This window comes from Myotis lucifugus, unplaced genomic scaffold (genome assembly GCF_000147115.1).
Source record: "Myotis lucifugus unplaced genomic scaffold, Myoluc2.0 scaffold_654, whole genome shotgun sequence".
Classification (NCBI taxonomy): Eukaryota; Metazoa; Chordata; class Mammalia; order Chiroptera; family Vespertilionidae; genus Myotis; species Myotis lucifugus.
The window spans coordinates 54,032-74,853 of record NW_005871702.1 but is presented as its reverse complement, the minus strand read 5'-3'; the positions used below and the strand labels follow the sequence as shown (position 1 = coordinate 74,853).

The window sequence follows — 20,822 nt, the reverse complement described above, 5'->3', positions numbered from 1 at the left end:
GAAGAAATCATAGGTAATAAACTCTTAATTATTGCTCTAGTTGGAGGTTTTTGGATATGTCTTCTCAGGCAAGGGAAAGAAACAAAAGAAAAAAGCAAATGGGACTACATGAAACTAAAAAGATTTTGCACAGTGAAGAGAACCATCAACAAAACAAAATGACAGCTTGCTAAATGGGAGAAAATATTCTCTAATGATATATCCGATAAGGAGTTAATATCCAAATGTATAGGGAAATCATACTAATACAAAACAAAAACCCCTAACAATTCAATTTAAAAAAGTGCAGAGGACCTGAATAAAAATTTATCCAAATAGGAGAGATCAATGGTCAGTAAATATATGATAAGTTGCTCAACAGCACTAATTATCAGGGACATGCAAATTAAAACCACAGTGAGACACCACTTCATATCCCTCAAAATGCCGTATCAATAAATAAGTTTTGGAGAGGAGGTGGAGCAAGGGAACCTTTCTGTAGAGATAACCACTATGGAAAACATTGTAGCGGTTCCTCAAAAGTTTATAGAGCTACCCTATTAGCCAGCAATTTCACTTCTGGGTATTTCAAAACACTAATTTGGAAAGCCATATGCACCCTATACTCAGTACAGCATTATATGTGATAGCCGAGATATGGATGCAAGCTAAATGTCCGTCAGTAGACAAATGACAGAGAAGATACGGAACATATATACAATGGAATATTATTCAGCCATAAAATGAATGAAATCTTAACATTTGTGACATGGATGGGTCTAGAGCAGTGGTCGGCAAACCATGGCTCGCGAGCCACATGCGGCTCTTTGGCCCCTTGAGTGTGGCTCTTCCACAAAATACCACGTGCGAGCACACACGTACAGTGCGATTGAAACTTCGTGGCCCATGCGCAGAAGTCGGCGTTGGAAGAAGTGGGGGGTGTCGGTCGGTCTGGCGACGGGAGACACGGTGCAGACAGGCTGTGAGATATGCAGCGTCGGGGAGGCGCCAAATATCAACAGTACTTAAAGTATATAGGTAGGTCAGTAACAATGTACCTACCTATATAGTTTAAGTTTAAAAAACATTTGGCTCTCAAAAGAAATTTCAATCGTTGTGCTGTTGGTGTTTGGCTCTGTTGACTAATGAGTTTGCCGACCGCTGGTCTAGAGGGTATTATTCACTTAGCAGTTAAGTGAATAAGTCAGAAAGGCAAATGCCATATGATTTCAGTTATATGGTTTATCTAAAAAACAAACGAACAGTCAAATCCATAGATTCAAACAACAAATAGATGGTTGCCAATGAGAGTAGGGTTGTTGTTAAGGGTGAAAAGGGGAAGCGGTTAGGTTATAAAATTGTCATGGAAACATTAAGTGCAGCGTAAGAAATACAGCCAGTAACATTGTCACAGCTGTGGTGTAAGACAGGCTTATCCGGGTGATCACTTTGTAAGTTACATAAACGTCTCATCACTGTTGTACACCTGAATTTAATGTAATATTGTATGTCAACTGTAATTGCAAAATAAGAGATTTTTTAAAGAAACACTGTCCACAGTTTGTCAGACTTCTGTGCTGTGATGCACGAGTGAAGACCTGCTGTTTCCCATTGTGCACGTGTGTCCTCAGCTGGGACTCTCCATCCTTGTTTCTGTACCAGGGTAGACAGCATCGCTTTTGGAGAAAGTCAAAGTGAGGACGAGCAGTTTGACAATGACTTGGAAACTGACCCACCCAGTTGGCAGCAGCTCGTTAGCCGAGAGGTGTTGCTGGGACTGAAGCCCTGTGAGATCAAAAGGCAGGAAGTGATTAATGGTGAGTTTAATTAGTTGTTGTTGTTGTTTATGTGTGTTTTATTATAGCAGAAAATGCCCTGGGCCTTGGTGTTTGCTTCCAAGTTTCTGCTTGCCTTTTGTTTTAAATGAAGATGAAATTAAACTATATAGAGGATCCTTGAACTTTAAAACTAGAAAAATCATTGAGACATTTGCCCCATCACTTTCAGACTCTTCATCTTGTTCATAGATTATGAATGAGAATGCCAAGGCTCAGGGCAATTGAAGGAATTAAGATTGTGCAGCTGATAAGTGACAGGGAGAAAACGAGCACCCAGCTCTCCCTTAACGCTGGCGCAGCTCTTCCTCCCCCAGCAAGTGCGCAGCAGAGGTGACGTGGACACTGCCCTCTCCTGCCTTTAGGATGTGACTTCATAAATATCCTCTTGTCCCCAATAACATTGAGACAGTGAGATTACAAGTCCGGCCTCAGAAATGAGGTTTGATAGGTGTTAGATAACCAAGAGTACTGTTCTTATGAGGAGGGCTCCATTTAAAGGCTATATGATGTTTGGGCTTATGGTTTTCTAATGTAGTTATGATTGGTGGCTATTATTTTAAAAAGATAGAGGAGTTTTGGAGTACACTGTTACCTTTTAAGTACAAAACAGTTTATAATGATGTTTTTCATTTGCCAGTATTAAACTCTTAGAGCCAATATGTAGGTGAGTTCTGTGGAATAAAAAAAATGACTTCACCTTTTCTAAACTATAAATGATTATTATATAACTTATTTGCTAGTTAATTCCAGCTGAAGCCTATAGGAATATGAGCTATAATATTGTAATAACTGTGTGGTGTGAGATAGGAACTGGACTGTTTATAGCATTATTCTAGGTAAGGCCACATTTTATATTTACTTCTTTTCTGTTTAGAATTATTTTACACTGAAAGAGCTCATGTTCGAACACTAAAGGTTCTTGATCAAGTGTTCTACCAGCGAGTATGCAGAGAAGGAATTCTGTCACCTTCAGAACTAAGGAAAATTTTTTCAAACTTGGAGGATATTCTTCAACTTCACAGTAAGAGAAATTGACTCTGATCTTTGTCCCTAACATTTCCAATATATAAAAGAGTACAACGTAATCAAGTGATTGGATCTCTGAATAAACCTTTCACCCCATTCCCACATCAGCCTTTTCTATTCAAAGTGTTAACACAGGACTTGGGATCAAATGTCAGTGTCTGAGCTGAAAAACATGAGTCGTCAGAACTACCCTTGAAAATTTCCTATCAGTATAGTGTGTATGTTTTTAAAAATATACATCCCACGTAATATATATGGATAAATGCATTTTGCAAATAGTAATACGCAATAGATAACCCGTGGTGGTGTCATTTCCATGAATTAGATCATTTCATTGTTTTATTGTTTGCTTGGGACGCTCGAGTGACTACAGGGGAGCTCTCTCCTGCGGGATCCCTGGTGGTGGTCATCGCGGACTTCATGGCAGTGTGCCCGTTCCTCTCTGAGTCACTGTTCCCCGTGTCCCTTCGTGGTTCATCTTTTTTCACCAGGAATGCCATCACTGTCCTTCAACACCTGCCACCCTATGCATGCCTTCTCACTTCTTTGGGAATGATTTTAGGTTTCACCAACATGCATTGTCAAGTTCAGGCTAGAGTATGTCCATTGCCTGTGAACATAGACATTTTCAGAGGAACAGTAGGCAGAGTGACCTGCATTATTTAAATTCAAGTACTTTATAAGTATGGTTATAGATGGAGTCTTAAGTAAAATGACTATTTGATATATCTATCTTGTATGTAATTTGCTATTTTCCACATTGTTTGGTCCTTTACCATCTGTTTTTCAGATAGAGCTCACAGATACCTAGATGTATAAGAATTGTGTCCGGGTTTGTATTTAAGGAGATTAGAAGTAGTTGTACTACTCAGAGTCTTTTCCTTTTAATTTAAGGTCTTGGTACTACCAGTGATGAGTATATGCTTACTTTTTTTTCCATTTTATTTTTCCCCTTGAGTTGGGTTGAATGAGCAAATGAAGACTGTTCGAAAGAGGAATGAGACCTCTGTTATTGATCAAATTGGGGAAGATTTGCTGACCTGGGTAAGGAAATTTGCTATTTTATTTAATACTTTTATAGATATTTTATTATCAGATTCTAGGTTAACCCTTTGAGTGTTTTTTGCCAAAAGTGCCGGGAGCACTATCAAAGAAAGCTTCGAAATGGCGTCCAGTTCTAAGTCTGCTTTTATTAGTGATGATGATATTGCTAAATATGTCAATGTAGTAAAGGTTTCCTTAAGTTTTTGAATATGTAACTTCATTTACTTGCGATTCATAATTTTTTTCCTAAACTGCTATAAAATCAGCAAAAATGCCTTGGCAATTTTAGCATAGTTCCTAGGTATTGGTTGGCACTCAAAGAGTTAAGTAATTAACATTTCCAAAAATGCAAAGTCATCTATATTGAAAAGGTAATGTAAAGATGAAGAGTCCGGAATATGTGCTCTCTGGTTAATGTCTTCTTTAAGTGCTCAATCCACTAAGTGCTCTTTTTTCACCAAACACTATTTCTTTGTGTTTTAAAGAATATAGCATAAAATAGATCCTCATAAAAATAATTTAACTGATATAATTATTTTTACATAACTGATGTAATTTAGCTCTCTGCTGCTGTCCATATCTCAGAATTTACTGCACAGCATTAGACAATTGTAGATCCAGAACTACCATCACAAAAGTAGACAAGTGAAAGTTACTTCGTCTTATTTATAATATAATAAAAGAGTTCAGAGACTCTGGTAGCTATTTATTGAGTTGTTTTTTTCTGACTATTTGTCCATATAAACCTCTCAATATATATTTATGTGCCAAGCCCTGTGCTGGGGAATACAGTAGGAATCAAAACAGACATGGCTCCTGCCTTAGTGAAGCTTATAATTAATTAGAGGCCTGGTGCATGAATTCATGCACCAGTGGGGTCCCTCGGTCAGGCCTGCGGGATCGGGCTGAAACTAGCTCTCTGACATCCCTTGGGGGTGTCCTAGATTGCAAGAGGGCGCAGGCCAGGCCGAGGGACCCCACCGGTGCACGATAGGGGCCTGGGAGGGACACGGGAGGACTCCAGGGTGTGTCCGACCTGTCTCGCTCAGTCCCAATCTGCCAGACCCCAGCAGCAAGCTAACCTACCAGTTGGAGTGTCTGCCCCCTGGTGGTCAGTGCATGTCATAGCGAGTGGTTGAGCGGCCTTAGCATATCATTAGCATATTGTGCTTTGATTGGTTGAATGGCCGACCAGACATTTAGCATATTAGGCTTTTATTATATAGGAGATGGGGAAATTGTCCTTAGTTATTTCAAGCTTAATGAGTGTTACAATAAGGGGAGAGTACAGGTTGTTATAGGATTATATAGCAGGAAGACCGAAATTAGAACATATAGAAAATCTTCCTACAGGAAAGGGGGTTTGATTCAAAACTTTAAAGAAAGTACTAAAGTTAAGGCTGTGGATAATAAAGTACATCACATAGTCTGTAAAATCTTAACACAGGTTTGAACATAAACTGTTTACATGCCCATAGACATTTATTTCAATATGTAGCTTGCCATAAGATTTTGGTAATTCTACAGTGATAAATTTTAGTATTTCACTAAAATATACTCTTGATCTTACTGCTTTCATTGATGGTGAGATCATGGTCTAGAACAGCCGTGGGCAAACTACGGCCCGCGGGCCGGATCTGGCCCGTTTGAAATGAATAAAACTAAAAAAAAAGAGACCGTACCCTTTTATGTAATGATATTTACTTTGAATTTATATTAGTTCACACAAACACTCCATCCATGCTTTTGTTCCGGCCCTCCGGTCCAGTTTAAGAACCCATTGTGGCCCTCGAGTCAAAAAGTTTGGCCCCCCCCCGGTCTAGAATCTACCAATCCAGTAGTAGATCTCTTCTTAGCCAGTTAACTCATAGAGCAGGGTTAGGGAACCATAACCCAGTCTCATCTCACCCTTACTGCACTTCCAAAAGCATTTTCTCCCTTAGGCCCACTCGAGGACTATTGTTATTAAGGAGGTTTACTTCTTTGAGAAGGTCAACTTATTCTTTGGCTACTCTGAGATAGTCTGAGTCGCTTTGTTTTTTGATGTCAGTGTAGCAGCGGAAGTTATAACTGAGTTCTGTTGGCTTGTTAGCAAGCACACTACTCAACTTGAAACAAAAAATTTGTAGTATGACATAGTGTAGCATCAATTTTCATGTCAAATATGGATTAAAAAGTTGTAAGCCATATGGACTTGATATCAACCTTGATTTCTAAGCAGTTTAATATACATTCATATAAAATAGTATTCAAATCAAGTTTCCAGTGAGATTCATCATTCATATAGTAGAGAAGTGCACTCGATCCTCTTCTCAGAGTCCATGGGACTACATAAATCTATCTACATGTTAAAACAAAGTGGTGGAGAAACCTGTTAATAGAATGGGACAAAAAAAACCTTATTTTAATACATGTAAAAAGAAGTATATTCTTTTAAGTTTATTTTCCAATTACAGTTGACATTTATATTACTTTGTGTTAGTTTCAGGTGCACAGCGCAGTGACTAGACAATCACATACACTACAAGTGTTGCCCCAATATTTTCAGTCCCCACCTGGCACCATACATGGTTATTACAAATGATTGACTCTACTCCCTATGCTGTACTTTACATCCCCGAGACTATTTTTTTTTAATATATTTTATTGATTTTTTACAGAGAGGAAGGGAGAGAGATAGAGAGTCAGAAACATCGATGAGAGAGAAACATCTATCAGCTGCCTCCTGCACATCTCCTACTGGGGATGTGCCCACAACCCAGGTACATGCCCTTGACCGGAATCGAACCTGGGACCCTTCAGTCCGAAGGCCGACGCTCTATCCACTGAGCCAAATCGGTTTCGGCCCCAAGACTATTTTATAACTACCAATTTGTACTTCTTAATCTCTTCATCTTTTTCACCTAATCCCCCAAATCCTCTCCCCTGTGGCAACTATCAGTCTGTTCTCTGTATCTATGAGTCTGTTTCTATTTTGTTTATTTCTTTATTTTGCTCTTTAGATTCCACACATAAGGGAAATGATGTAGTATTTGTCCTTCCCTGGCTATTTCACTTAGCATCATACCTCCTAGGTTCATCTATGCTGTTGCAAATTTCTTTCTTTTGTATGGCCAAGTAATATTCCATTGTATGTATGTACCACACCACTCACTCACTGATAGACACTTGGGTTGCTTCTGTATCTTGTTTATTATCTATGATCATAAAAGCATAATATGCTAATTAGACTGGACATCCTTCTGGACAACCTTCCAGATGAAGCTGGGGCTGTGTGGGAAGCCTGGGTCCCAGGTGCCTGTTGATGGCTGGAGGGAAGCCCGGATCCAAGGTGCCAGAGGGAAGCCAGGGCCGGCAGCCAGGGGAAGGAAGGCTACTCTTGCACAAATTTCATGCATCGGGCCTCTAGTATCTATACTAATAATAGCCTAGGTGGTTGTCACGCCCTCATGCATCACGTCCTAACGTCATCACAAGATGGCCATCACAAAATGGCCGCAAGCGGAGGCAGGGCCCAGTGGAGGAGGCGGGTCATGGCAGGGGAGGGAAGTTGGGGGTGATCAGGCTGGCAGGGGAGGGCATTTGAGGGTGATCAGGCTGGCAGGGGAAAGCAGTTGGGGGCGATCAGGCCAGCAGGGCAGCAGTTAGGTGTCAATCAGGCCAGCAGGGGAGTGGTTAGGGGGCAATTAGGCTAGCAGGCAGAAGCAGTTAGGGGCAATAAAGCAGGAAAGCAGTTAGGAGCCAGTGGTCCCAGATTGTCAGAGGGATGTCTAACTGCCAGTTTAGGCCCAATCAGGGCCCAATATTGGAGAGGGTGCAGACCAGGCTGAGGGACACCCGAGGGCTCCCATATTGGAGAGGGTGCAGACCAGGCTGAGGGACACCCCCCTTCGTGCCTCTAGTTGTAAATAATGCTGCAATGAACATAGGGGTGCATGTATCTTTTCAAATTAGTGCTTTGGGATTCTTTGGACATATACCCAGGAGTGGCATTGCCAGGTCATAAGGTAGTTTTAATTGTTTGAGAAACCTCTGTATTGCTTTCCACAGTGGCTGCACCAATCTGCATTCACACCAACAGTGCACAAGGGTTCCCTTTTCTCCACATGCTTGTCAACACTTGTTTGGTGATTTATTGATGATAGCCATTCTGACAGGTGTAGGGTGGTATCTTGTGGTTTTAATTTGCATTTCTCTGGTGATTAGTGACTTTGGGCATCTTTTTAAATGTCTATTGGCCATCATCTGTATATCTTGTTTGGAGAAGTATCTATTCAGGCCCCTTGCCTATTTTTAAATTGAATTGTTTGTGTTTTTTGGTGTTGAGATATCTGAGTTCTTTATAAATTTTTTATATTAACCCCTTATCAGATGTTCATTGCTGAATATATTCTGCTATTCAGTAGGTTGTCTTTTTGTTTTCCTGATGGTTTCCCTTGCTGTGCAAAACTTTTTAGTTTGATGTGGTCCCATTGTTTACTTTTTCTTTTGTTTCTTTTGCCCAGAGAGATATGTCAGAAAAAACCAGAGATATTACTGCCTATGTTTTCCCTAGGAGTTTTGTGGTTTGAGGTTTTATATTTAAATCTTTAATCCGTTCTCATGTGTGTCGTAAGAAAGTGGTCTAGTTTCATTTTTTTGCATGTATCTGTGCAATTTTCCCAACATCCTCTATTGAATAGATGTTCTTTACCCCATTGTATGTTTTTCCTTGCTTTGTCAAATATTACTTGACTATATAGGCATTGGTTTATTTCTGGGCTCCCTATTCTGTTCCAATGATCTTTGTGTTTTTTTTATGCCAGTACCAGGCTGTTTGGATTACAATAGCCTAGAAGTATAGTTTAATATCAGGTAGCGTGATACCTCCAACTTTGTTCTTTCTCAGGATTGCTGTGCCTATTCAGGGCTATTCTGGTTCCATATAAATTTTTGGATTATTTTTTTTCTGGGTCTGTGAAACACACCATTGGTATTGTGATAGGAATTGCATTGAATCTAGAGATTGCTTTGGGTAGTATGGACATTTTAACGATGTTAATTTTTCCTGTCCATGAGCACAGTGTATAATGTTATTTACATTTTTTGTTCAATTTCTTTCTTCAGCATCTTATAATTTTCCAAATACAGGTCTTTTACCTCCTTGGTTAAATTTATTCCTAGGCATTTTTTTTTTGAGGCAATTGTAAATGGGATAGTTTTCTTAGCTTCCTTTCCTGATAGTTCATTATTGGAGTATAAAAGTGTCACCAATTTCTGAATATTAACTTTGTAACCTGTTACTTTGCCAAATTCATTTACTAAATCTAGTAGTTTTCTCTAGATTCTTTAGGGTTTCCTGTTTACAGTATCATGCCATCTGCAAATAATTACCATTTGACTTCCTCCTTTTCACTTTTGCTGCCTTTTATTTCTTCTTGTCTGTTCGCTGTGGCTAGGACTTCCAGTACTATGTTGAATAAGAGTGGTGAAAGTGGACATCCCTGTCTTGTTCTTATTATTAGGGGAAATGGTTTTAGTTTTTCCCACTGAATATGATGTTGGCTGTAGGTTTGTCATCTATGGCCTTTATTATGTTGATGTATGATCCCTCTAGTAGTCCCACTTTGCTGAGAGTTTTTATCATAAACAGATGCTGGGTTTTGTTGAATGGTTTTTCTGCATTGATTGATATCATATGATTTTTATCCTTCATTTTGTTTATGTGATGTATCATATTTATTGGCTTGTGAATGTATTACAAACCTTGTATCCCTGGATAAATCCCACTTGGTCATTGTGTATGATCTTTTTAATGTATTGCTGGATCCAGGTTGCTAATATTTTCTTGAAGATTTTAGCCTCTATGTTCATAAGGGATTTTGACCTATAATTTTCTTTCTCTGTAGCATCTTTGGAATTAGAATAATGCTGGCCTCCCAAAAAAAGCTTGGGAGTCATACCTCCTCTTGAATTTTTTGACATAGTTGAGAAGGATGGGTGTTAGTTCTTTTTTGAAAGGTTGATTAAATTTGCCTGTGAAGCCATCGGGTCCAGGACTTTTGTTTGCTGGGAGTTTTTTGGTTACTGCTTCAATTTCATTAGTTGTTATCCATCTATTCAGTTTGCCAGATTTTTCTTGATAGAGTTTTCAAAGATTGTATGTTTCTAGGAATTTGTCCATTTCTCCTAGGTTGTTCTATTTGTTGTCATATAGTTGTTCATAGTATTTCTAACAATCCTTTGTATTTCTGTGATGTCAGTTGTTCCTTCACCTCTTTAATCAATTTATTTGGGTCCTCTTTGTTTGAGAGAAGAAGGGAGAGAGAGAGAGAGAAAGAGAAACATCAATGATGAGAGAGAATCATGATCGGCTGCCCTTTTACGCCCCCTTCTGGGGATCAAACAGCAACCTAGGCATGTGCCCTTGACTGGAATGAAACCTGGGAACCTTCAGTCTGCAGACACTCTATCCACTGAGCCAAACGGGCTAACGCGTGTTTCTTGATGAGTCTGGCTAAAGGTTAATCAATCTTGTTTATTTTTTCAAAGAACTAGCTCTTGGTTTTATTGATTTTTGTATTTTATTTTTATTCTCTATGTTACTTATTTCTGCTCTGATCTTTATTATTTCCTTCCCCTTATTCTGGGCTTTTCTTGTTTGTTTTTTTATTTTGTTTTTCATATTTATTTTTTGTTTAGTTCTTTTTATTCTCCAGGTGTAGTGTTAGATTGTTTACTTGAGATTTTTCTTCTTGAGATAGGCCTGTGATGCTATGAACTTCCCTCTCAGGATTGTTTTCACTCTGTCCCATAGATTTGGGGTTGTTATGTGTTCATTTTCATTTGTTTTTAGGTAATTTTTGATTTCTTGTTTGATATTAGTATCCCATTTGTTGTTTAATAATATACTATTTAGCCTCCATGTGTTTTAATGTTTTGGTTTTTTCTTTTATTACAGTTGATTTCTAGTATCGTGCCATTGTGATTCAAGAAGATGCTATATAAGGTTTCAATCTTCTTTTATTTGTTAAGAATTATTTTCTGTCCTAACAATGGTCTATCTTTGAGAATGTTCCTTGTGTTCTTGAATAGAATGTATATTCTGCAGCTTTGGGATGAAATGTTCTGTAAATATCAATTAAATCCATCTGATCTAGTGTGTCGTTTAAGATCTTTTTTACATTGTTGATTTTTTTGTCTGGAAGATGTATCTATTGATGATGTGTTAAAGTCTCCTATTATGACTGTACTAGAAGCCCAGTGCACGAAATTCGTACACTCAGGTGATCCCTCAGCCCAGCCTGCGCCCTCTCACAGTCTAGGAGCCTGACTTCTGGCTGAGCAGCACACCCCTTGTGGGAGCACACTGACCACCAGGGAGCAGCTCCTGCGTTGAGTGTCTGCCCCTGGTGGTCAGTGCACATCATAGTGACCGGTCGTTTATTATATAGGACTAGTAGCCCAGTTTTTGTGCACTCGGGGGTAGGGGGTTAGGGGTGGGGCCAGACCCCTCAGCCCGACCTGCACCCTCTGTCATGTTCCAGGACCCCGGCCACTCCTGGCCTAGGCACAGGCCTACAGGCGTGGGGCGGCCTGGCTCCCGAGGCCCCATTTTATCAAGAGAACAAAGTCGGTGTTAGTTACAGCCCTCACCGAAACCAGTACACTGCATCTGTGCATACAACTGCCTTGTTCATGTGCTTGCTTCGCCCTACTGAATCACTAACATCTTAAGGACATAGCTCTGTCTTATCCTGCTTCACCTTCAGTGCCTGGCCTGGGGCCAGGGACCTGAGAGGGTTTGCTGAGTGAGTGAGTGAATAATGAGTGAGTGAATGAGTGAATGAATGAGCGAATAAGTGAATGAGCAAGTAGCTATGCGGGGGGGAACTTCTGCCACGTTGCCATGGCAACGCGGCAAAACTTCTGGCCCCACTCACGGCTGCCTGATGCCCACCCCGGGAAGTTCCCGCCCTGTTCCCAGCCGCCTGGTGCTCCTTTCCTGGCTGCATAGTTCATGCCCCGCTCCCGGCTGCCTGACGCAAACCCCGGGAAGTTCCCGCCCTGCTCCCAGCAGCCCCATGTGTTATGCCCAGAGTTCAGGGTCCCCAATAATCCACCACCAGGGAGCCTTTTCCGATGCAAAAGCAAAGGGTCTTTTATTCAAGCCCGGGACTTGGTCCCCCTCCTGCCTCCATTACTGGATGCAAGAGAGAGCCCCGAGTTCTAAGAGAACAAAGAATTTATAGGGCTTGGGGTTGGGGCTGGGGGCACACTCTGACCACTGATTTGGTCGATTCCGGTTGGTTGAGTGAGGGCTGGGGGCTAGTGACGCAAGGGCAGGGTGCAGCTAGGGTCTGGTTATACAAAGACAGGGGGGTGGCTAGCATACTCTTGGCCTTGGGCTAGTTTTCCCCACTTTCCCATTGGCCGAGATAAGGGCAGGCTGAGTAACTGATATATTCTGCGGCTTTTTCTTGGAAGAGGGGTTAAGGACACAGCTATCAGTCCTGTTCTGTCCTTTCACATGCCCCTCTCCCAGCTGCATAGTTCATGCTGGGCAAAGGCGGCCCCGGTTCTCCGCCTTTGCCCTGCCACCCGGCTCTTGCCTGCCGCCTGGGTTTCTGATCACCGTCAGTGGCAGGCGGCTTCTTCCAACCTTCCCCTTTCGCCTCCCATCATTGTGCCTACATATGCAAATTAACCCCCATCTTTGTTGGTGGTTAACTGTCATCTTTGTTGGCAGTTAATTTGCATATCTCCCTGATTAGCCAATGGGAAGCGTAGCGGAGGTACGGTTAATAACCCTTTTTGTCTTTTATTAGATAGGATTACTGTCGAACTCTCCCTTAAAATCCACCAAAAGATCTTGTATGTATTTAGGTATTTCTATATTGGTTGCATATATGTTTACCATGGTTATATCCTCTTGTTGGGTTGATCCTTTTTGTATTATGTAGTGACCTTTTTTGTCTCTTTTATGGCCTTTGTTTTGAAGTCTATTTTGTCAGATGTATATATTACAACCCCAGCTTTTTTTTTGTTTTTTATTTCCATTTGCATGGAATATTTTTTGTGCCTTCACTTTCATCCTGTGTGAGTCTTTGTTCTGAGGTGGGACAGCATATATATGGGCCATGTTTTCTTATCCATTCATCTACCCTGTGTCTTTTGATTGGAGCATTTAATCAATTTACATTTAAGGTTATTATTGATAGGTACTTTATATTGCCATTTTTATTCTTTATGCCTATGTTGCTCTCTCTATATATTTCTTCTTTCAGCAGTCCCTTTAACATTTATTGCAATACTGATTTGGTGATAATGATCTTCTTTAGTCTTTTTTTCAGATCCTTGCTTTTCATTACCTTGAGTGCTTCATGCCATTTACTTCTGCTTGATGTGTTTCTGTTGAGAAATCAGCTGACAGCCTTATGAGGATTGACTTGTAGGGAACTGACTGCCTTTAAGGTTCTCTTGCTGCCTTTAAGGTTGTCTCTTTGTTTTTAACCTTTGACATTTTAATTATGATGTGTCTTGGCATGGGTCTCTTTGGGTTCATCTTGATTAGGACTCTCTGTGCTTCCTGAACTTCTGTGACTTTTTCCTTCACCAAGTTAGGGAATTTTTCTGTCATTATTTCTTCATACAGGTTCTCTGTCCCTGTCTCACTTTTTTCTCTTTCTGATTCCCCTATGACAGTGGTCAGCAAACTGTGGCTTGGCAAACCGCGCCTCACAAGCCACATGTGGCTCTTTGGCCCCTTGAGTGTGGCTCTTCCACAAAATACCAGCTCTTCCACAAAATACCAACTTCTGTGCACGGGCCACAAAGTTTCAATCACACTGTACGTGCATGCCCGCATGTGGTATTTTGTGGAAGGGCCACACTCAAGGGGCCAAAGAGCCGCATGTGGCTCACCAGCCACGGTTTGCCGACCACAGCTCTAGAGCATTCTTAAAACCATTAATTTAAACTCTGTTTCTGATAAATTGCTGGCCTCCATTTTATTTAGCTTTTTCTGGAGATTCCTTCTGTTATTTCACGTGAGGCCTGTTTCTTTATTTTTCTATTTTTGCTGTTTCTTTGCGTTTTTTTCTATGTATTAGGTAGAACTGCCATGACTCCCAGTCTTGGTGGGGTGGCCTACCTTAGTGGTGTCCTGTGGGGTCCAGTGGTTGCAGTCTCCTTGACCACCTGACCGGGTGCACTAGGGATGTCCCTGGTGTGGGTTATGTGGGTCCTCCTGTTGTAACTGTGTCTTTTTTTAAAATATATTTTTATTAATTTCAGAGAGGAAGGGAGAAGGAGAGAGAGAGAGAAACATCAATGATGAGAGAGAATCATTGATTGACTGCCTTCTGCATGCCCCCTACTGGGGATCAAACCTGCAACTCATGCATGTGCCCTGACCGGGAATCAAACCGTGACCCCCATCTAGTTAATAAGGTTGATGCTCAACCACTGAGCCACGCAAGCCAGACTATAACTGTGTCTTGATTGCTGTTGTCCCATTCATGGGTGGACTCAGCTCTTGGACTGGCTGACTTTGAGGCTCAACCCTGACCACGTTTTGCAAACTGCTGTACAGATGTTGAGGGATCAAAACAAGACAAAAGTAGACCAAACCGAAAATAACATGAACAAAAAACACAGAGATAAAGAATAAGAAAAGATAAAAGAGAAGGAAAAAAAATAGTAAAATACAAGAGGAAAAAGCATTAGAAAAGAAAGAAAAGAAATGAATTCAGGGCATAGGAAAGGAAAGAAGGAAAATAAAATAATAATAAATAAAATAAAAATAATTATTTTTTAAAGTAATCTACTTATATGAAAACCCTGGGTGTAACATCACGACCCAAGGTGCGACCAACTGGAAGGAAGTCAGTCCTGCAGGGGTTGTCTTGGAAACGCTGTACCCTCCCCCGAGCTGTTTCCCAGAGCTGTTTCCAGTAAAGGTGAGGTTTGAGGCAGGAACTGCCCTCGGAGCGTGGAGGCTTATCTTTATAAAATGTGCTGAGCCAGCACGGCCAAGGGTGAACCTGAGTGGGGCAGCTGAAAGGCTTAGAAAAGACAGACAAGAGAATGAAAGCCGGGTCTCGGTGGGACGCTGCTTCTCTGAGAGACAGCGACCATGCCCACAGCTGTGTCTTTATTTTATAGCAGATGCTACTAGGCAAAGTAAGGGTGTGACCAAGATGTTTACAACATTCTCCTGGGTTTCAATCCTACTCAACTACATGCACCTGAACTCTATCAAGCCTACATCACTCAGGCACGTGGGGACACATGTTTGGACCATAGGTTCAAGCTTACAACTATAGCTGTCGGCTATAATTGTGCTGGGAGGGCCCTGCCCTCCAAGCTGGGACTTGCACGTGCCCTCTCATCAGTCCAAGGCTTGAACCTGTCCAATACACTGTAGCGGCTCCCCACAATAAATTTTTAATACAGTATATTAGAGCAGTGGTTCTCAACCTTCTGACTCTTTAAATACAGTTCCTCATGTTGTGACCCAACCATAAAATTATTTTCGTTGCTACTTCATAACTGTAATGTTGCTACTGTTATGAATTGTAATGTGAATATCTGATATGCAGGATGGTCTTAGGCGACCCCTGTGAAAGGGTCATTTGACCGCCAAAGGGGTCGCGACCCACAGGTTGAGAACCACTGTATTAGAGGTTGTGGTGGTATTGTTTTACCCACAGCATCTACAGGAATTGCTGCAAATTTACTTCTCAGTGGGAGAACCTTTCATTCCCAATATAAATGACCAATTCCATTAAATGAAATTTCAGTTTCTAGACTCGATATAAACAGTGAAGTTGCTAAAACTATTAAAAAGGCCCAACTTCTCATTATTGATGAATGCATCATGGCATCCAGTCATCCTATAAATGCCATAGACAGATTACTAAGAGAAATTATGAATTTGAAAGTTAAATTTGGTGGGAAAGTTCTCCTTCTTGGAGAGGATTTTCCACAATGTCTCAGTATTGTACCGCACGCTATGGGATCGGCCATAGGACAAACGAGTTTAAAGTACTGTAATGATTGGGGATGTTTCAGAAAGTTGTCTCTTACAACAAATATGAGATCAGAGGATTCTGCTTATAGTGAATAGTTAGTAAAACTTGGAGATGGCAAACTTGATAGCAGTTTTCATTTAGGAATGGATATTATTGAAATCCCCTGTGAAATGATTTGTAATGGATCTATTATTGAAGCTACCTTTGGAAATAGTATAGTATAGATAATATTAAAAATATACCTAAACATGCAATTCTTTGTCCAAAAAAATGAGCACATTCAAAAATTAAATGAAGAAATTTTGGATATACTTGATGGAGATTTTCACACATATTTGAGTGATGATTCCATTGATTCAACAGATGATGCTGAAAAGGAAAATTTTGCCATCAAATTTCTTAATATATTACTCCTTCGGGAATGCTGTGTCATAAATTAAAATTGAAAGTGGTGCAATCATCATGCTATTGAGAAATCTTAATAGTAAATGGGGTCTTTGTAATGGTACCAGATTTATTATCAAAAGATTACGTCCACCCTGACCAGTTTGGCTCAGTGGCTAGAGCATCGGCCTATGGACTGAAGAGTCCCAGGTTCGATTCCAGTCAAGGGCCTGTACCTTGGTTGTGGGTACATCCCCAGTGGGGGGTGTGCAGGGGGCAGCTGATCGATGTTTCTCTCTCATCGATGTTTCTAACTCTCTATCCCTCTCCCTTCCTCTCTGTAAAAAATCAATAAAATATTTTTTTTTTTAAAAAAGATTACAACCTAACATCAAAGCTGAAGAATTAACAGGATCTGCAGAGGGAGAGGTTGTTCTGATTCCAAGAATTGATTTGTCCCCATCTGACACTGGCCTCCCATTTAAATTAATTCGATGACAGTTTCCCGTGATGCCAGCATTTGCGATGATTATTAATAAATCACAAGGACAAACTCTAGACAGAGTAGGAATATTCCTACCTGAACCCGTTTTCTCACATGGTCAGTTATATGTTGCTTTCTCTTAAGTTTGAAGAGCATGTAACGTTACAGTTAAAGTTCTAAATACTTCATCACAAGGGAAATTAGTCAAGCACTCTGAAAGTGTTTTCACTCTTAATGTAGTGTACAGGGAGATATTAGAATAAGTTGAATCACTTTATCAGTCATTGTTTGTATCACTTGTTTTTATATCATGTTTTTGTTGTTTTTATGTCATGCCTCTGTTGCTGTTACATCCTTTTGTTACTGTTCATTTATAAATAAATTTATATATTATTTTCATATACATTTTACTAATTTCCTTTCATCTCTCACACTTCTATTATAGAGAAAGGGCAAATAGCAATATTAAAATATTTCTGCTAATTAATTCCCTTTTAATGTGCACAAATTTTGTGCACCAGACTACTAGTCTATATAATAAAGAGGGAATATGCTAATTTGTCCATGACGCTGCAGGGGAGGGGGAAGCTGGGCTTGACAGGGGACTTCAGACTGCACCCTCTGCCCTGGCGCTGGGCTGGGGGACCTCAGGCCGCACCCCCCGCCCAGTGGGTCTTGACGGGGGACCTCAGGCCATTCCCCTAGCCTGGTGGGGCTTGATGGGGGACCCCCGCCCCGGCTCCGGGCTGGGAGACCTCAGGCTGTGCCCCCCCGCCCAGCGCTGAGCCAGGGGACCTCAGGCTGTACCCCCCGTTCAGTGGGGTTTGACGGGGGACCTCAGGCCATGCCCCCCGCCCCAGATCCAGGCCCAGAGACCTCAGACTGCACCCTCCCTGCCCAGCGCTGAGCCAGGGGACCTCAGGCTGTGCCCCCTGTCCCGTGGGGTTTGACGGGGTCCTCAGGCCATGGCCCCCGCCCCAGCACTGGGCTGGGAGACCTGAGGCTGTGCCCCCCGCCCGGAGGGGCTTGACGGGGGTGGGGCCAGCTGGGTCTGGGTCTCCTGGTTTTTGAAGCGCGTGAGGGTGGTGGGTGGGGACTTGACTCTAGGTCCCGCAGCGTGCCCCAGACTCTGGCAGGAGGGAGATTTTATATACATTTTACTAATTTTCTTTCATCTCTCACACTTCTATTATAGAGAAAAGACAAATAGCAATATTAAAATATTTCTTCTCATTAATTCTCTTTTAATGTGCATGAATTTTGTGCACCAGGCCACTAGTAATAAATAAAATGAAATGTAGAATAAGAAAAGAAAAACAGTAAAAAAGAATAAAAACGAAAATAGAAAAGTAGAATAAGGAAAGGAGAGAAGAGATATGAAAGAATAAAGAGAAAAATTAAATAGATCAGAAAAATTAAAGATTTAAAAGGGAAAAAAGGAGTGTGTCTCAGCCGATTTTGGTGCCGATGGCAATCACCCATTGGACCCACTGCTGTGGAGCGCATAGGAGCCTTCTCAGATGTGGTCTGAAATGGCCTCCACGGTGCTGGCCCTGGGCCCCAGGCGGTTCCCTGCTGCAGACCAGTGCCCCTTGCTGTCCCTGACTGGCTCACAACCTGCGCGCGGCCACGGGCAGGCAGAGCCCTGAGCCTGGGTGGTGGACCTCCAGAGCCCAGAGTTTCTGCCATGGGCCTCCCACCTTGAATGTCCCGTTCTGAGCTGTTCTCCCTTTCCCCACAGATCTGCACTCAGTGGGTGTATCTGGACCTGGCCAGGGGGTGTAAACAGTCCTGGGGGGGAGAGGTGCCCGTATGCAGTAGGAGGGGATGAGCAAGTCCTCTCCTTCCCAGGGCTGCTTGGGCTGACTCGCTGGGGAACCCATATCCGCTTCCCGCAACACAGCCGCAGGGCCCAGCACACGCTTGTCTGTTGCCTGGACAGAAGCCCACCCAGGAGACAGTCATAATAACTCAGCTCTTCCTGACTCCCTGGCATCCCTGTGCCACCAAACCAAATAGGACAGGATGGACAACCAGCGCCCAGCCAGGAGGTGACTCAGCTGGTTGAGCCAATGAGCTTGCAGGTTTGATTCTCGTCAGGGCACATTTCTAGGCTGTGGTTCGATCCCCCATTGGGGTGCATATAGGAAGCAACTGATTAATATTTCTCTCTTGATTCATGTCTTCTCTCTCTCTCACCCTTCCTCTCCCTAAAAAGTCAATGAGAAGTGTCCCTGGCTGAGGATTAAAGAAAATCAGCTCCCCTTAGCACTCCAGTCTCTTGGTGGCTGGACCAGTTGGCTCCCATTGGGCCAAATGTCCAACTCCCCGCACCATCAAACCGAGCAGTATCTGCTCGGATTTCCAACCTAGCACTGTGCCCTTTTGTCTGGGATCACAGCAGGAGGGGTATCCCAGCAATTCAGCAGCTCTGATCCTCTGTCCCAAGCCACAATCTAGTCTCTGGCTGGCTCTCTCCCCAAATTTCTTCCAGAAAACAGAGGCCCCTCAGTGTCACTCTGTGTGTACCAAGTAGACCCCTCCCCTGGCCCTGAATTCTGCCATCGGCCCCTCCAGCAATCCCAGACTGGAGTGGACTTCCTGCTGGTGCTGTAACAGAGAACTTCTTGCCGGTGCTGTGCCCGGATGATGTAGTCCGAGTCTCCCAGGTGGACTGAGTCCCCGCTGCTGCCCACCACCTGGCACTGCCTGGGCTCCCCTCCCCGTCTCTGTTGCTTCGGGTTGAGCTCATGCTGGCTGAGTGTAAGGACTGACTGACTCACGTGTGTGGGACCCTCAGCAGGGCTGGGCTTGGAGAGCACTCCCCCTGGGTGGCCTCTGTGGACTGCACTCTGATCTGGTCAGGAGCCTGCCACCGTATGTGCTGCTTCTGGGGACTTGGGGGCGGAATCCGGTGCAGGTCAGTATCAGATTCTGCAACTGGCCCTGGATTACCTGCTTCATGCTACAAAGAGACCCACAGTTTGTATCTGTGTTGGGCCTATATGTGCGTGAGAAGGACCTTGCTGTGCAGGAAGGCCAGCTTCCATGGCTCCACCACAGCTGGGCTCTGCCCGCCTGCAGCTGCCGTGGGCCCATCCCTGAGAGCCTCTGGCAGCAGCGTGTGAGTTGCTCGAGGTCAGTTACCAGTGAGTGTCAGTTAGGAAGTGGTGTCCACCAGGCTGATTCAGAGTAAACTTGGCAAAGTGTCAGGTCTGAGGCCACTTGGCAACAGTCTCCATGTCCACTAGGGCCAGCCATCCTGTGGACCTTTGTGGGGGCGGGTCTCAGGGATGTGTCGAGCTGAGGCCCACAGAACTCATCTGGCTAAAGGAGACCCCGGTGTGGCTGTGTGGAGGGAGGCTCCACGCTGGAAGGTAGCACTGGTCATGGGAGGGGAACGGCCCTCTCCCTCTTGCCCCACGACCCAGTCTCACCCTGGGACTCTGACACAACCTGAGACTGCCGGCCTCCTCGGGAGCCTCCAGGAAGTCTGAGCTGTGGGTCCCTGGGGACCATCCAGCCTGTGCTCTGTGGGCACGCGCTGTAGGGGCTGCCGGGAGCTGTGAGGCACTGCCTTTCCCCAGGCTGGGGCTGTATGGGGGTGCCCAGTCCAGGGCAGATGCATCTGTGGGCGTTTGGGAGTGCACTCGTTACAGGGATGGCAGCCCTCCCTTTAGCCTCTGCCTGAAGCCACACAGCCCAGTGTCTCCCTTTAGGGCCCCAGTCTACTCTGAGTTGCCTGCTCTCCCAGAGCCCAGGATGAGTGGCTGCCACAGGATTTGGGACAGTGGCCCTTTCGGAGGCGCTGGTTTCTAGCAGACCTGGTCTCTCCCTGGTGGGTAGAATCCACAGCCACCTGTGATGTGGACTCCTCTTCCCGGCTCTGATGCTCTGGACCCAGCCTGGGGCTGAGACCCCTTTCTCCAGGGGATCTTTGCAGCTGAGATGCTCCTACAGATTCTCAACCACTACATGTGTGGGTCCGCCTTTCTCACATCTCCACCTTCCTACCATCCCCACGTGGCTTCTTCTATAAGTCCTTGGTTATAA

At 43.3% G+C, this 20,822-nt stretch overlaps 1 protein-coding gene across 1 annotated transcript in view; it reads left to right on the top strand.

Annotated features, from left to right (window-relative positions):
• Positions 1 to 20,822, top strand: part of ARHGEF12 (Rho guanine nucleotide exchange factor 12) — a 169,256-nt gene that overhangs the window by 115,156 nt on the left and 33,278 nt on the right. The window contains exons 25-27 of the mRNA XM_023746315.1: positions 1,642 to 1,796; positions 2,692 to 2,838; positions 3,802 to 3,887. Of these exons, the coding sequence (XP_023602083.1) occupies positions 1,642 to 1,796; positions 2,692 to 2,838; positions 3,802 to 3,887 (388 nt within the window). The remainder of the gene's footprint in view (positions 1 to 1,641; positions 1,797 to 2,691; positions 2,839 to 3,801; positions 3,888 to 20,822) is intronic.